The sequence below is a fragment of the Semicossyphus pulcher genome, unplaced genomic scaffold, assembly GCF_022749685.1.
Source record: "Semicossyphus pulcher isolate SPU_LCO1_2020_fin unplaced genomic scaffold, fSemPul1.0.p SCAF_17, whole genome shotgun sequence".
NCBI lineage: Eukaryota > Metazoa > Chordata > Actinopteri > Labriformes > Labridae > Semicossyphus > Semicossyphus pulcher.
In genome coordinates, this window is record NW_027211681.1 from 26,919,597 (window position 1) to 26,936,086 (window position 16,490).

Sequence of the window (16,490 nt, forward strand, 5' to 3'; positions counted from 1 at the left end):
AACACACACCAAGGAAACCCCTTTTAATGCCTTTACAAAGCAATTCTGTGCAACCCAGGGGAGGTTTCTCTCTTTGTTTGGTTATAGGGGAACAGAGCAATCAGAACAAGATGTTACTGAGCTGGAGGTTTCTCTTTCCAACAGCCTCTGGAATGCTTCTAGAGACCAGGACCTGTCCATGACCAGATTCCCACCCAGACTTTTGGTCAACGAACCAAAACGTGGCAGCAAATATTCTGCTGCACGATGCAGTCGTTTCCAGACCGAGAGAGACAACGACCGTTTCCAAGGAGCTTTATTGATGAATTAAATCTGGCTTAAAATCTTTGCTGTCACCAGTTCTCCTCCGTCCCTGAAAATCTTAAACATCTCTCCCCCTTTTCTTCCTCCTCCTCCTTCCTCCTGCTCCCTCTCCTCATCCCATCACCTCCCAAGATGCAGCACAGTGGATGTGACTTCTATTAGCGACCACACACACACACACACACACAGATTTGGGACTAATGATACCTCATTAGCAATTCATTAGAATCATTCCCAACGAGGGGCTGCGGGGGAAATGGTAAGATGATTATAAGAGATGGACAGAGAGAGAGAGAGAGAGAGAGAAAGCTGAGATGGTCATTGGCAATGAAACTGAGAGACAAGGTGTGTGTGTGTCTGTGTGTGTCTGTGTGTGTGTGTGTGTGTGTGTGTGTGTGTGTGTGTGTGTGTGTGTGTGTGTGTGTCTGTGTGTGTGTGTGTCTGTGTGTGTCTGTGTGTGTGTGTGTGTGTGTGTGTGTGTGTGTGTCTGTGTGTGTGTGTGTGGGTGAGACAGAGAGACAAGGAGGGCGGGAAGGACTGAGGAGTGAAAATGAAACAGTAGGGCTGCACGATAATGGCCAAAATGGTGCATCATGGGTAATTTCAGTGTGTCTTTGGGAGCTGGGTGGATAGGGTGTCTCTGTGCAGCGTCTCTGTTCTGGATGTCTGATGTGACGCTGGAGGACGGGGAGCAGCTCGTTCTTCCTCTCGGCCTTCACACACTCATCATGCTGCACTTTGTTCTTTCAGCTGCTTCAAGTTAGTCGTGTTGCTTTGCGGCGCAGACGCAGGTTTCATGACCTCTTTGCTGATCATTGTTTCTTCTGAACATCACTTAAACCTGAAACACCTCCAAACAAGCGCTGACGAGCCGCTTCAGGGGACCAGCTCTTCATCTTCTGTTTCAGACGTTTGACTTTAGTTTCTCCGATCGTCTCTGTTGTTTACTCTTCCACTCTAAACTGCCGCTGCGAGGTCGGCGCTCATCACATGACACGCCAGCTCCCCCAAAAGTGAAGCCCAAACCTCAAGGAAGCACATGATTTGATATGCAGCAGAGTTTTCCACAGGTGAAGCACGCATTTGAAACGTCAATATTGGCATCAATCATGTTTGTATAATCGTGGGAAGACAAAATCATGACCGGGATTAATCTTCGATTAATTGTGCAGCCCGATGAAACAGAAGACAAAAGTTACTCATGTTTCTCATATGAAAAATACTTCTGCTAATTAACTGAAATGCTGTTTTTACACGTACCTAAAAGTTTTGCTTCATTTTTTTAAGATACAGCGACAGTCTCTACACGTGGATGTGAATGAGGTGTTAGTTTTGTTGCTCTAAGCACTATAACATTTCAAACAACAGGTGTGTGCACACATACAAGGAATTTGACTTTTACTCCGCTCGTGTGCACACACAGAAACAAACCTGCACTTCAGAGGAGAACAACAAGCTTGTAGGTAACCTTCATATGAATGCAGAATGTGCAGGCGAGGAAGAAAGTGTTGGTGTTGGAAGGCTTTTTGTTTGCAGTCAGAGTGTTATTGACCAGACATGTTTGACCAGGCTTTGATTGTATGCAGGAGAACCGTCCGGGTGGAGAGCAAAGGAGCATCAGCGGAATACAAACCACAAACCAATCGGCTGTTCTCTAAAGACGATGCTGCTTTTCATTACCCTCTTCATTCGCATCAACCTGCAGATATCTGTTTGTAGAGATTAACTGTACTTTACTTCTCACATCTCAAGTGGCTCGTCGAACCATACACATTCAGAACCTGGAAAAAGGACGTCTCGGCCTGGACGTCTGTTATTCACATATCGTCCATCAGAGGCCAAATCGTCGTCAGAAAAAGGCTGTAGTGTTTCCAAAGAAAGAGCTTCACAGCTTCATCTCATCCTGAGTAACACTGTTTCAGGGGGTTTGTTACTACTGGTAAACCAATGTCCTCATAAGTGGCTAAAACAAGTTTGCTGTGTGTGCATATTTGCCGTCCAAAAGCTCGTGTGGCACGTCAGTTTCCCGCTCTCTGCCCGCTGTGTCTGCGCTAACGCTAATCCCCCTCACACTCAATTAGCTGCCTCACTGGCAGCTACACATACTGGCACACACACACACACACACACACACACACACACACACACACACACACTCTTTGGAACACACCCATGCATGCATAGCTGGATGAATATTTTTCTCAATGAATCATGCCCAATTTATATAATGATGCATCCAGGAACAGAAACAAACAGACAGGCAGTCTGAGAGTGTGTTTTTTCAATCAGCTGACTGCTGTGTGTCGTCTCGCCGGTTCAGCTGTTTGTGTTTGTGTTGTGGGTATCCAGGAAGCGCTGATGCCACACTACACACACACACACACAAGCACAGAAGGTCTCGCTCTCTACATCAGATACTTAAAGGTAAAGCATCATGAACCGTCTGACATGCCCTCCTGAACGTACAGACGCGTTGACAGAGGTCACTGGGTTCTTTTAGGGTCAGGCAATGAGAGTCAAAACCTGGGGAACGCTCACACATCAGAAACTTTGAACGGTGCTCGATGGGAACATTTCTGAACTGTAGATGTCGCTGCCTTTCTGTAGATTTGGTCTTGGTAGTTTTTGAAATCCCTGCAGTCTTGTAAACGTAGTAATTGTCTGCTGATGACTACATACAGTAAGAGAGTATCCCTAACTACGTACAAGGTTTACACTCAGGATGGAGATGCGTCCAGCTTTATGTCTGACACATGGTGCATGCTCTCATGAAGGAATCCTCTCAGACTTCCTCTCCCTCTTTCTCACACACGCTCCTCTCTCCTCGGCTCAGATAACCAGGCTCATCAGGGCCCAGAGGGGCATCCATTTTTCAGCGTTACCATGACAATCCAACAGAGGAGGGGGTGCTTGGTCTGACTGGTGGAGTCACCTTGATAAATGACCCTCTTATTGCCGCCTGTCTCCCAGGGAATACTGTACACACACACACATTGACTCGCTCTCCCCCAGTGGCTAGCTGTCCAGCTGACACACACACACACACACACACACACACACTCAGATCACTTTACATGCTAATTGGGCGACAAGCCCTTTAACAAATAGCTGTTTAATGAGTTCTCCCTCTCCACCACAGGGCAGAGGCGGTCTGAGTCTGCAGGACGGCTCGCTGCTGCGGCTCTGAGAGGAGGAAACAATCCAGAGGTCAAAAGGTCACACCGGCTATGTTTACATGTGCACAGTTACCCGTCGCTGGTCTCTGGAGTCGGGTTTGTAGGTTTTAAAGGCTCATTTACACTTATCACAAAATATATTCACCAAGATAGGTGACAATACAATATCTGTCATTATCCAAATACGACAGAAGAAAAAGAATTCTATTGTGGTACCAGTGATCAATAACGAAATGTAGTTTATGAACGGAGGGGAAAATGTGCTTCACGTTGTGGTTAAGTTTAAGATGAATGTGGAGAACTGTTTGAGGAAAGGTAAGAAGTCGGGCTGTCAAAGTTAACGCGATAACGAGTTAATGCACATTCTCTTTAACGCCACGGATTATTTGGACGCGCGATTAACGCACACACGTTCTATTATTATGACCCTCCGCCCGCCCCGTAGTTTGGGAAATCAGGAAGCGATGCAGCGATAGTTTTGTGGGTACAAAGCAGAAACAAACTGCAGAAATGGAAAAAGAAAAGGGTCTTTTAAATTCTCTGGTTCTCTGGACAAGACAAAAGTGATTTGTTTTTACTGTCGATGTGAGCGGAGTTACCACCGGAGTACGTCCGGCCTTAAAGACCACCTGCTAGCCGAGCACACAGCTGATGCAGAGAGCCCCAGGTTGTGACAAATGTCTTTAAGTGATTAAACTTTGACTAACATGATGTTATTTTATCTCCTGCTGCAGACTCACTGACTTGTCACTCAGGAATGTAACATTCAGGTCAATGTGCCGTCTGTTGTTGCCTGTTGGGCTTCAGTTTGCCATGTGATGCTTTCAGCAGATCTTCTGAGCGTGCAGTACCTTTGAGGTTATTCTGCAGAATATTCTGGACAGTTTTCGTCATTGTTTTAGAATGTTGCAGTAATAATAAACATACATTTGCATAAAGGAAGCATATTTGTCCATTCCCATGTTGATAAGAGGATTAAAGACTTAAATATCTCTTTAAGGTACATTTACAACAGGTGAAAAATGTGCCATTAGTTTGCGACTAATCACGATTAAATATTTTCACCGATTGACGGCCCGAGTAAAAAGTAAAGAAGAAGTAGTGACCAGGATACATGGCGTGCAACAGTCACATCACAGGACGTGTGACAGTCAGGCAAATTAACTAAAACACGTCAGGCTGATTGTTGGCTGGTACAAAATGAAACTTGGCATTTTCTGGTTTTAACGACTCATCTACAGAACAAGTGAACTGACCGCTGTGCAGCACAGTCGGTGTATTATCTGCCTGTAAACGTGTGCAAAGCTGCTGCCATCACTGAACTTGTCGATCAACGCAGAGGCTCAGTTACGCGCGGTGGCTATAAGTGTGTGCATTCCCACTGTCAGTGGACCGTCATTAACGTCATGGCGACATAATCGGACCGTGAGCGGAGAAACCGTGAAGTGTTTAACTGTAGCGCCTACATCCGCAGCGCACATGAAAACACGCTGCATTTATCTGATATAATTTCCTGTATTTTTTAAAATCGCAGAATGTTTTTTCCACCATCGTGCAGCCCTGATGCAGACAGATCGTCTCATTAAGTGTCAGACGCCTTTCTGTGTCACTAAATGAAACTGTTCCCACAGGCTCTGCAGGTGACACGATAGATGCTCAATTACTCTTCAGTTCTCCCTCTCTGTCAGTTATTATTACTTTGTACAGCAAGAAAATCCATAGCAGAGGAACAGCTACCATCTCTGCGATCTAAAAAGACAAACGAGCAAGTGGGTCTGCAGGCTCACTGTTTTTTCCAGGCCATTTCTCTTTGACCGGGGGGCCCGAGCCCTCGTCCCCGATCATAAAGCTATCAGGCTCGGAGGGAGAAAAAGCATCGTCCACGCTACAGTAAACCAGAGAGCAGGAGGGGTAATGTATCTCTGCTGGCACCCCTGACAATCATCAATTATTCACACGCAGGCACTCTAGAACCTGAAATAAACACACACACACACTTACAATGTACAAACACATACATGTTCACCCTGCAGTGAGAGCCGCATACACTACAAACAGTACAAAATATATACGCTTAGACAGGACGGAGCAGATAAAGAGTTTCCTTATACCACACAGTCCACACTGAAACGTGCTGTAGGTGTTCTTCTTCAGGTCAGAGTTTAAAAGATATTTCACTTTTATTTATGGGATCAAATGCTGCATTTGGTGGAAAATAGAAGCGACAGTAGCTGCAGTAGTTTAGAGCTGATATATTAGTTGGAAGATATCGGTCTGTCACAGATATACCTGTATCGCTTCACAATGTTACAATGTTACTAAGAGGCTTTTGTCCAAAGCGACATACGTCTGAGAGTTAGTGATCTATGCATTCACACCCGATGGCTAAGCCTACCGGGAGCAATTTGGGGTTCAGTGTCTTGCCCAAGGACACTTCGACATGTGACTGTAGCAGTCAGGGATCGAACCCCCAACCTTCCGATTGAGAAACAACGACTCTACCACTCTACCACTGAGCCACAGCCGCCCTGTATTTGTTTGTCTTTCAACATGGCAATATGACAACTTTGTGTCAAACTATTTAAAGCAGAAAACAATACTTGGAATGATTTAAAAACACATCATCAGCAAATCATTCTGTCTGCTTCAGAGTTTACAACCGATGACGCGTCTCCATCTGCTCCCATTGTACGAAACTGATGCCAAAACAGCCCCGTGATAGGCGCTGCCATCTTGTGATGGTGACGTCTTTTGGAGCCAGAGTCTGCGCAGTAGAGATCAGTGGGTGGAGCGGCTGTAGCCACTTCCGCTAACCCCAACCACACACTTAACTTAATGAAAACACAGCAAGGATCCCGCACGTCTGCGTGTTTAATAGCAGAACAGCTTCTTGTGTTGGTCTGAGGTTAATGTTCACAGGTACGGAAACTTCAATGACTGTAGTGATTGTTTTAGTTACGTCTCCTCTCGCCGTTCGTCCTCCGCTCTGCGAATCCGGAACTGATCGGCTGCAGGAGCCGGATTCGTCAACAGAGCTGTCAATCATCATTTTGACAGCATCAAATAACTAATTAAAAATAAACTTGACAGAAACCATGTTTGAGAAAAAAGTATTTGACGTGTATTTTGATTTTATTGTTTGACTCATGTCCCATCTGTTAACATGGAGGAGGCGGGCATTATGACCTATACTGCAGCCAGTCAGCAGGGGGCGACAGAGAGGGTTTGGACTCACTTTTAGGGAGCTGTCATGTCGGCCATCTTTTTATACAGTCTATGTTTACAACCCTCTCAGCAGTGTCACAGTCAGTGTTAGTGTGTCACAGCAGTTAGAAAAATCACGCAAGGAAAGATTCTCTGCAACAAGTGAAACAGGCCATCTAGAGGTCAAAGTGCGAACAGTATCGGTGTCCGCCCTCACAGCCAGAAGCTCCTGAATCTCTTCCTCTCTCCAGTCTGCAGACATCTTTGATGCTGTCGTCTTGTAAACGATCCTTCTTCTTAAACCTCGCATGTTTTTAATCGTCCTGTTGTGTGTCGCTCTTCTGGTTTCACACTGCTCGCGTGATCCAAACATCCTCACCCTGCCCACTCGCTCACAATGAATGTTCCTGTCTATTACCTGCTGCGTTCACACATCGGCTCACACCAACTAACTGACATTTTACTACGAGGCTGACAGGAAAAAGTCAGCCGTTTTTTTGTCACACATGCGACCCAATGTGGGGACATCTTCAGGAGTGCAGTGCACCACACCAGGACGCCGTGCAGCATCAGTACATTAGCCTTTTTGAGGGAGAGGAACGACCATCGGCTTTTTCTCTTCTTTTCTGGAAAATGTATGCTGATTCTTTTGGCGCCCGTAAAGGCACCGTTGGAAACCACCAACGAAACCAAAAATAGACGAAGTAGGTTGGAAACAAGAGCTGGTACATGTGCTAATGTGATCGGTTCTGCCTGTCAGGGACACGACGGAGGATTCCGGGAAGTTTCGTCAAAAGTAGATCAGTAGGGCAGCGACGACAGTCTTTCAAAGCTCGAAAAGTGTACGATGAGTTACAGCGACTCACTGCGAATGATTTATAATGTCTGACGATACAGTTTTTTAATTGTAAGCTTTTATAGTTTGACTTTTAAGTGATGCCATCAGACAACTTTTTAAGTGTTAGACAACAGTGTAAAGACAAATCAGCCGTCTGAATTTGGACGTGATGGCCTCGGTCTCACGTGTCTTTCTTCATTTGGTAAAAAAGCAACTTAGGAGGAAAAAACACATAAAATGTGATTATGTGACATCTTATTGAACCTTGTGTTATTTTGTATACGCCGAAACAAGATACGGATAAAAGCATCATAAAAGAGCTCAAATCATGAGGAAAGATTTGCAGCGCTGCCGCAGGCGAGCACTCTGACTGCTAGGAGTCAAGAGGACAGTTAAAGTGTGTGTGATGTGAAGTAAAACAGACGAGAACTGGAAGGAGTCGCAGAGAAGAAACACTGCAACAAACCAGGAGTTAAACATAAGCGTGCACACACACACACACACACACACACACACACACACACACACACGCACACGCACACGCACACGCACAGAGATGCTACAGAATGAAATCACGAGTCACGAATAATCAAATGGAGCACTACGGAGCAGTTTTCACGTCCAAACAGACATGAACCCCTCGTGCTTCCTCTTAACTTTGACACACATCCAGTGCATGCAGACAGACACAGATATATGCATGTTATGATACACTTGTGAGGACCTAAAAGCTGCACTTGATGCATAAACCCAGATTTAAATAACTCCCTTCTCCTTTAAGTGAGAAGCAGCAGTGTGCCGTCACTCTCAAGGATTCCCCTCATCTATCTGCTCTCATTCTATGGTCCTCACAAGTGTAGGAGAATATGATCACACACGTGGTGAGTGTATAATTACTCACAGCCTCTCGGTCCCTCTGGGGATGTTTTTGGGTACGGCGTGGATCCCCAGGCCGTGACAGTCCACCGTGTTCCCCAGGCAGCTGCAGGGAGAGGGGCACGCCTCCACGCCTCCCCGCGCTGCCACCAGCACCAGGACGCCCCACGCCAGCAGCATCCGCGGCCCAGAGCGAGAAGCCCGACCTGGGGGCGCCGCCATCCTGCAGCCTCCTGACCCGGCTCCATCCCTGCGTCTCCCAGCGGGCATCCTGCTCTCCTGCGGCACTGCAGAACCCAGCTGACAGATCCTATCAACTTCCTCCTCCCTGGAATCGCTGACCGCCAACACCACCACTACAACCTCTTCAAAAAGTGCTCCAAATGCTTCAAGTGTAACGAGTAAAATGTTTATAAGGCTGAGAGAGACAGCAGCACAGCCAGGTGAAGTTCACTCCGGACTGAACGGCTGCCACTTGATCCCAAAGCGGCCTTTCAGAGAGAGAGAGGAGCAAAAAAGACAAGTATATCCTCCTCTTCTTCTGGTCCCCGGCTCCAGTGCTCCCTCCAATTGCCTTCTCTTCTTCTACTCTCCTGTGTGTGTGTCTCCCTCTCTCTCTCCTGCAGCCGTACAGTGTGTTTGCCTCTCCCCTCCACTTTTCATTGAGTCATTGTGCACTGAACAGTGAGCCACTAGAAAAAAAAAGAAAGGGGGGGACTCCCTCACTGCCTCTATCTCACACACACACTGAGCAATCATCCATCAAAAGCCTTTACAAATAACAGCACAGAGACTCCTCCCACACCCCCACACCCCCCAGTTACACACACACATGTACACACACACACACACACACACACACACACACACACACACACACACAGTAGCAGCAGCAGCACCCGGAGTGAACTCACATCTATTCAGTGACAGCAGAAGCGGGAGCCGCCACCTCAAGTGACGGCAGCCTTTTTCTCCCTCTCTTCCCCCTCTCCCTGTTTCTGTCTATCTCTCTCGCCCACATGCGCTCTCCTCTCCTCCCTTGGGGGGGAGAAAAGAGCCCGAGGCTGCATGGACATGATGAGAAAAAGAAAAGAGAGAGAGACAGAGGGGGGGAGGAAGGAGAGGAAATCGTGATCACGCTGAAGCATCCGACCGGGAAGCTCCGGCGAAAAATGTGAGGCCAGAAAGGGAGGAAGATTTGTGGAGAAATGTGGAAGAAAAGAAGCTTTGAGGGAGTTCGGCTGTGTGTGAAATATGATAATATTATTTTGGCACGGATCAGTGCCAAGACAGCACACCGGGGCTGCAGGAACTTGGTTTGGTTAAGGAGGGGAGGAAGGGGAGGGGGGCCCTTGTGAGACTGGCATAACTGGAATGCCATAAGCTGCCAGAGAGCTTACTCAGAAGTCTTTTATGAATTCACTGGCAAAGCTCTGAAATTCAAATGGAGCCCGGCTGAGTTTTTTAATCTCCGCTGAAACGCCGGTTTCGGCTTTTGTGATTGCCATATTACCGAGGAAGAAAGTGTGAATCATCGGGGATGTGGTGGAGGAGAAAGCAACCGACCACTCACCACCAAATCTGCTTTTTGGGGATAAAAACTAAAAATTGCAGACGAGCAAGAAAAACATTTTAGAAAGTAATGAAATGTTCGACCACAAAGTGATTCCTCCAAAAAGCTAAACATAGAGATGCTGCAAAGGCTCTTGATATATTTGCTTTTGTACTGTTTTGTTTTTATACTTTTAAGTCACCGACTAACCTCGATAGATCTAGAGAGATTTTCAGCCCGTAATCCCGGAGCTGGTTAGTGAAATAATAAATAAGTAACACACGAGATTACACAAACAAAGACATTAAAGACCCCCTCCAGTGAACATCAAGTGTAAACATCTCCATGTGGTGTTCTTCATGTGCTACAGGACATATCAGGGACAACATCAGCATCATCTCCATGGCTGGGCCTGTCTGCTTTTAAACTGCAGTGTACCAAGGACAGGCTGAACAACACGCTTTCAGATCGGCAGGTTTGAGCCAACCCCGTTAATGGACGTGGTGATGCTATGCATATGAGGGATGCACGATACTGTTTCTTTTGCCGATATTTTCCAACCCTCTTTGCCGATTGCTGATTTCAATACCGGTATATTCGTCACATGTTTTTTTCCACCTAACTGCAGAGAACATCAGGTCTCCCCTGTAGTGGAGTTGATATCATGCCTGCTCTTATTGTCGTGGCCAAAAGCTGCCACACCGCAGACATCTTGCACCCTTCTTTACGCTTGATGGAAGAGGCGTTGTACAAAAGGTCACTCACATTTCTGAGCGCACCTGAATGCAGCATCCTCCGAAGCACGGCAGTGAGGGAGACATGCCCGGACTTGTTTACTGCAGCTACTACGGAGACATCAGTGATCGCAGACGGACTCTTTTTATCGAGTGTGCGTCCATGAATATGTGAGTTAGTTTTGCACTGATGTTTATGTTACTCTCTGTTAGCGTCGGCTTTGGCCGTGAGTGTATTTTTCGACGTGTATGATCCGGTAAACTGTTAGCTAATCTTTTCATTGGCTGGAGTTTCTGTGACTATTTAAGTCTGTATTTGTATATTGTTGAGGACTGCGCAGGCAGTGTGCGTGCACACTTACGCCGAGTTAATGTCGTAGCATTATGTCAAGCTTTTTTAGGGAATCATTGACCATTTAGGCAGAATTAAAGCATTGTTTTATCAGCGGAAAATATCAGCAGAAAAATGACATATCTGCCGATGATGATGTAATTTTCAAGCCATTATCTGCCAAAAAAAATGGCGATAATATTGTGCATCCCTAATGCAGATCATTATGTGCAACCTATGGCAAGCACTTCGGCGATGCGCGAGCCAGCTGTAACCGTCATCGTCATTTCTGCAAACTCACTACTGACTATTAATGCTACTACATTTCAAGCTAGCTAAGTTTCAACAAGTTGCCACTGAACGATGGCAGAGACGTGTTTGTTTTTGCGACAGAGGGGTGTTTGGAAATGTGCTTAGTGGGCGTGGCCTATGCAGATTCAGGAATTTGTAATGAGGGAGGAGGAGAAGACGCCTTAATTAACCGTATTTCGCAGAAAAAACATATCAGACAGAATTTATTATTTCAAGCTGAACATTTTATGTCTCAAAACATGACTGGAGCTGCTCTTTAAAAGAGCAATCAAACACATACCCACACAGAAATAAACATTAATTAATCATTTAACAATTTTTTCAAGCAGAAATGTCAAACATTTGCTTGTTCCAGGTTCTTTAATGTGAAGATTTTCTGCTTTTTTATGACAGCAGATGAAATGTTTCTCGGGGATTTTGGAAGTTATTTGAAGACGTCACTTTGAGCTCTCTGGAATTGTGACAAGCTTTTTTATTTTAAACTATTTTTGACATTTTATAGACTAAAAGATTAATCGTGAAAATCGTGAAAATAATCAGGAATTTAATAGTAATGACAAAATGGTACGTTTGAGCCCGAGATGGATCAAGTTCCTTCAATAGGATCTGTCATAGGAGGCGTTCTTTGCTAGAAGGAAAGTCACCACCACATACATGTTCTGTACACGATATCACAGGGTTTGTAGAGAATAATTAGAGTTTCAGGTTTGATGTAACGTTTGTTTGCAGTGTGAGCACCAGCAGCTGGAGGGCACAGTTTACCCGGCTTTTTATTTACCACCATACATGAGTGATTATTGCTCGTGGCCTCACTTTGTCTCCTCCCTGCAGATGACGGGTTAATTTAACCAGCCGCTCTTCACAAGTGATGGAAAACAAATTGGCCACAGGCAGAGCCCGTCTGCGGCTCAATTGAATGACTCATTCGGGCGATAATCTGCAACAAAGGGAGGGACGAGATGTTGACATCTCCGGGGGGGGGGGTTGGACCCCTTATTTCTGGGGGCCATAATAGCTTTCTGAGGCAGGGGGAGGGAGGGGAGGCGGGGAGACGCGTCTGAATTGATTTCTGGGAGGACACAGCAGATGCTTTTGTCCCAAACGCTTCAATTCACAAGACAGTCAGGGTTGGAAAAAAGTCCCTGCGTTTGATGTCATGTAAATATCTGACACGAGACGACGGTTGAGACAATTAGCGGATAAATATACTTTGATCAATTTGATCAATTAAACCACCCGATTAGATGAGGGCCAACTGTCATTTTTAAGATACAATATTAGCACCATATACTGTATAAAAAGATGGCCGACTCGTCTCCACCTACTCTCATTGTACTTATTTGAAGCCGAAATAACATCATGCGCTGCATCATGAGACTGAGCAGTAGAGATCGGAGGGTGGAGCCGCTGTAGCCACTTCCGCTAACAAAAACACACACTTATCTCACCGAAAAAAACAGCAAGGATCCCTCATGTCACCGTGTTCACCAGCAGAACAGCTTCTTATTCACGCTTATTTGACGTGTATTTTGATTTTATAGTTTGACTCATGTCCCATCTGTTAACATGGAGGAGGCGGGCTTTATGACCTATACTGCAGCCAGTCAGCAGGGGGCGACAGAGAGGGTTTGGCTTCAGTTTTAGGGAGCTGTCATGTCGGCCATTTTTTATACAGTCTATGATCAGTATACATGAATATTTGCACATCAAACTGTTGAGTGCAGGTGCGAGAGAAGACACTGCTTTGTGTTCCGGCTTGTAAGCCTAATGCATTCAGCTGTTATCGATTTGTCTTTGCACAGGACATTTATCATTTTGATAATTATGACGGATGCAGGATAATAAAGTCATATTATCGCTAACGGCTAATTAAGGCTTAAACGTGAATGTCGTCATCGGCACGTTCAACCGACGTTTTAAGATGGAGCTTTATTTTGCTAAAGCATCACTGACTTTTCAGACGATCTCATTCCATTCATTACACGCTCAGTGACAGAAGGTGACAGAGCACATCTATTAAAATGTTACATAAAGAAAGTAGGGCATGTTTTACACCTGACCTAACCTGTTTTAAGTTTAAAAAGTTAGTCTGCATCTGATTTTGGGCTGTTTTAGTAAGCGTATGAATAACAATGTATTTATTTTACTACATGAGAGACGTGTTGGTCTGCAAGCGGTGGAAGGAAAGATGCATTTATCTGCATCTGTATCGGTGAAGAAAATCAGCCGTTTGCAAAAGTCCGATAAGATGCACCACTAACTGTTTAATCACCACTTGTAAAGGAAAAATATGTCTCATGTCTCACAAAGATCGATTCTGCACTTCCACACTTCAAAATCTTTTGACCAATAACAACAAAAAAGTTAAGATGAGGTCGTTTCTTTCCTAATTAAGGTGGAAACCTTTGATTTTTAAGTTGCACCCAAACTTTTCCTTAATTAAATTAATGGTCGACGCTCTTTTCAAACACGCTCCTCCATCATATTGTGGTGCCATGTTTAGAGTCCTGCCTGCTTAAACTTATAAATAAAAGGCAAAACAAAAAAAAGATGTTGTGCAAAGTTAACATGACATCAACATGTCCCTCAGTGTGCTTCAAGTTAATAACTGCTGTACATCAAAGTCTCGGTTCTTCCAGAATAAACAGCATGTTCCCATGGCTGTGCATTATACCATGAAACAAGCTTCACCGATAAGTTAATCTCTAATCATTCATTGATATGATTTATTAGGCAATACACATGCCCTGAAGAGAAGCCTGAAATGTCAACATGACAAATAAGATATCCTTTAAAGTGTATAGATATTGTAATAGTAAGATAAAGGTAGGTTAAACGTTGCATCTCCACCTGATCAAATATATAGACAATTTTAATTTGTTACATGAGGAAGTAGGTTTGTGCAAATTCACTTTATTTGCACGTCTATTAAACTGACCTCTCAGTTATATCTACGTCTAACATTAGCTGTCCTCCAGTCTAAAAGGGAAAGGGCTTTAAGGCTACCTGTCAATAAAGTGGAGAAGAAAACCTGTCTATACCAGAGGAATCACTGCCTGCACTGCTGAATCCCTACCCGCTCCTGAGACACCTCACTGGCTGAACCTCTCTGACCTTCCTAAAGGGGGGGAGGGAGAGAGTTACTCAATAAGTATCAACATAATATGATATCACTATGTAAGTCCTGATTTAACAATAACAGTACAAGTAAATTCTGAACAAATGCTGTGCTCTGCCGCCCTCTAGTGGGCAACAGAAGCACTGCATTGGTGGCCGACCTTGTTTTAGGTGGATCTTAAAGGCTATTTATTCCACATACTATTTTCTGTTGTGTATATGGAAGACTGTCAGGGCCAAACATATATAGAAAAAAGGATTAAAGGAGGATTTTTTCTTTTTCTTTTTCAGAATAAGGCTGAAATGAGGAGAATTAAGTCAAACTGTACGGAGGCCAAATATAAGAAAAAATACTTTAAAAGAGGATGTTTTATTGTATCTTCTTTTAGTCAACTTCCTTTAATCTATTTTGTCTTACAAAAGGTACTAATACTAAAAGTTTGCCTTTTTCTTAACATCTTTTGACTTTTCAACTTCAAGAAATCCAAAAAATAACCCCAAAAATCCACCTCCTCTCTTCTGTCTCTTATGCCTGTCCTGAAAACTCTTCCCTAAATGCAAACACTTTAAAAAAGTGAATAAAAAGAAAGAAATCCAGACTTGACGACAGACGTTCAGTAGGAAACATAAAAAAGTTTTAATCCAAAGCGGACGTTTCGCCGAGGAATGAATCACCTGTACAGGGTTAACTTATTTTACACTAAAATACAAAAACAAACAGGTTACCACAGTTTAAAACCAGGTGCTACAACATTCACAGATGAGTTCATCTCGACTCTGAAGCAGCTGTGCTTAAAAATGAGAGGATAGAAGTTCATCCCCTTTGAATTAATGCAAATTCAGTGTAAAAGTCTTGTTTCTCCAGGCGTCACTGACGACATCAAAAGGTGCAAACTCCTCCCACTTTCATCTGTTAACCTGCTGATCTCTCAGTGGTCAGAAGAACTCATCAGTGACGGTGTTAAGACGATATCAGTAACAAAATGTTTCACATTTATGTAAAGAGGAAAAAAAACGTACATGAAACACTGACAGACGTAAACAACACGGCTACGAGGAGCGTTTTGTGTTTAAATATAAAGATTCACAACAAACAGAAACACTGCTGTCGTCTGGGGAAAAAATATAAAGTACCTTATGTGTGGCTCGTAAACTCCACCCGCATGAAAGACAGATTTGTTTCCCATCAACAGAAATATTCTCTCCATCAAGGAGGAGCTGAGAAGACTTTGTGAAGGAGGAAAAGACGACTTGAAAAGATCCCAGTTTAGTTTTTAAAGCGTGTTCGTCTCCTGAGATTCATTCAGTCGGATTCATTTAAAAATAAAACTTAAAAACCACAAAATGAGGTGAGGTTTCAATGTCTCCCTCCAGCTGAGATTTCAGTCAACATCATCACCTGCATAAATCCCCTCGTTACAACATCCACAGCACCTTCGACACAAAGTCCGGATGCACCAGAAGCCGACTCCTAACATGAGAGCGAGAAGTTTAATTAATGAAAAACGTGAAGATTTCTCCGTCATTCATTCGTATTCACTTCGCCAGTTTGGGTCCTGGCTCATGTTGCAAAGCATCAGATCAAAACCAGCTCTGCGTCTGACCTCTGACCTTTTCTGGGATTCTCTGTGTTCTCTGTGCTTTGGAGTTGGTGCTGGTGCATCCGTTCTCGCTATACAACAAATTGAGCAGAACTTAGTTAAGTCAAGCCATGAAGAGTAAAGCTGCACAAATATTTAGCCACATTTTCACTTCCTGAAAACATAAAACCTACAAGTTATCTGTGACCTGACTGAGCACATGTAAATGTTTACGTACCTGCAAATACACAACACTTTCAAGTACTAAAGCGGCTCATCCTTAGTGTAAGATCTTTAATGATTTGAATCACAATGTTATAAAGTAAAACTGTATTTGAAACAGATTGCACAGCTGCTTGTGTTAAGCAAAGATTCTTGATGCACTAAAAACATTTCTGCATTTGTGATATCTGCTTCTTTAAAGTGTTTAGTAAAGAGAAATGTTTATAATGAGCTCAGATCAAAGT

General features: G+C 44.1%; 1 protein-coding gene across 1 annotated transcript in view; it reads right to left on the bottom strand.

Annotated features, from left to right (window-relative positions):
* The window catches only part of LOC138594311 (slit homolog 1 protein-like), an 84,038-nt gene extending 75,371 nt beyond the window's left edge, over positions 1-8,667 (bottom strand). The window contains exon 1 of the mRNA XM_069665371.1: positions 8,423-8,667. Coding sequence (XP_069521472.1) covers positions 8,423-8,667 — 245 coding nt within the window. The remainder of the gene's footprint in view (positions 1-8,422) is intronic.
* Positions 8,668-16,490: the final 7,823 nt, after the last annotated feature.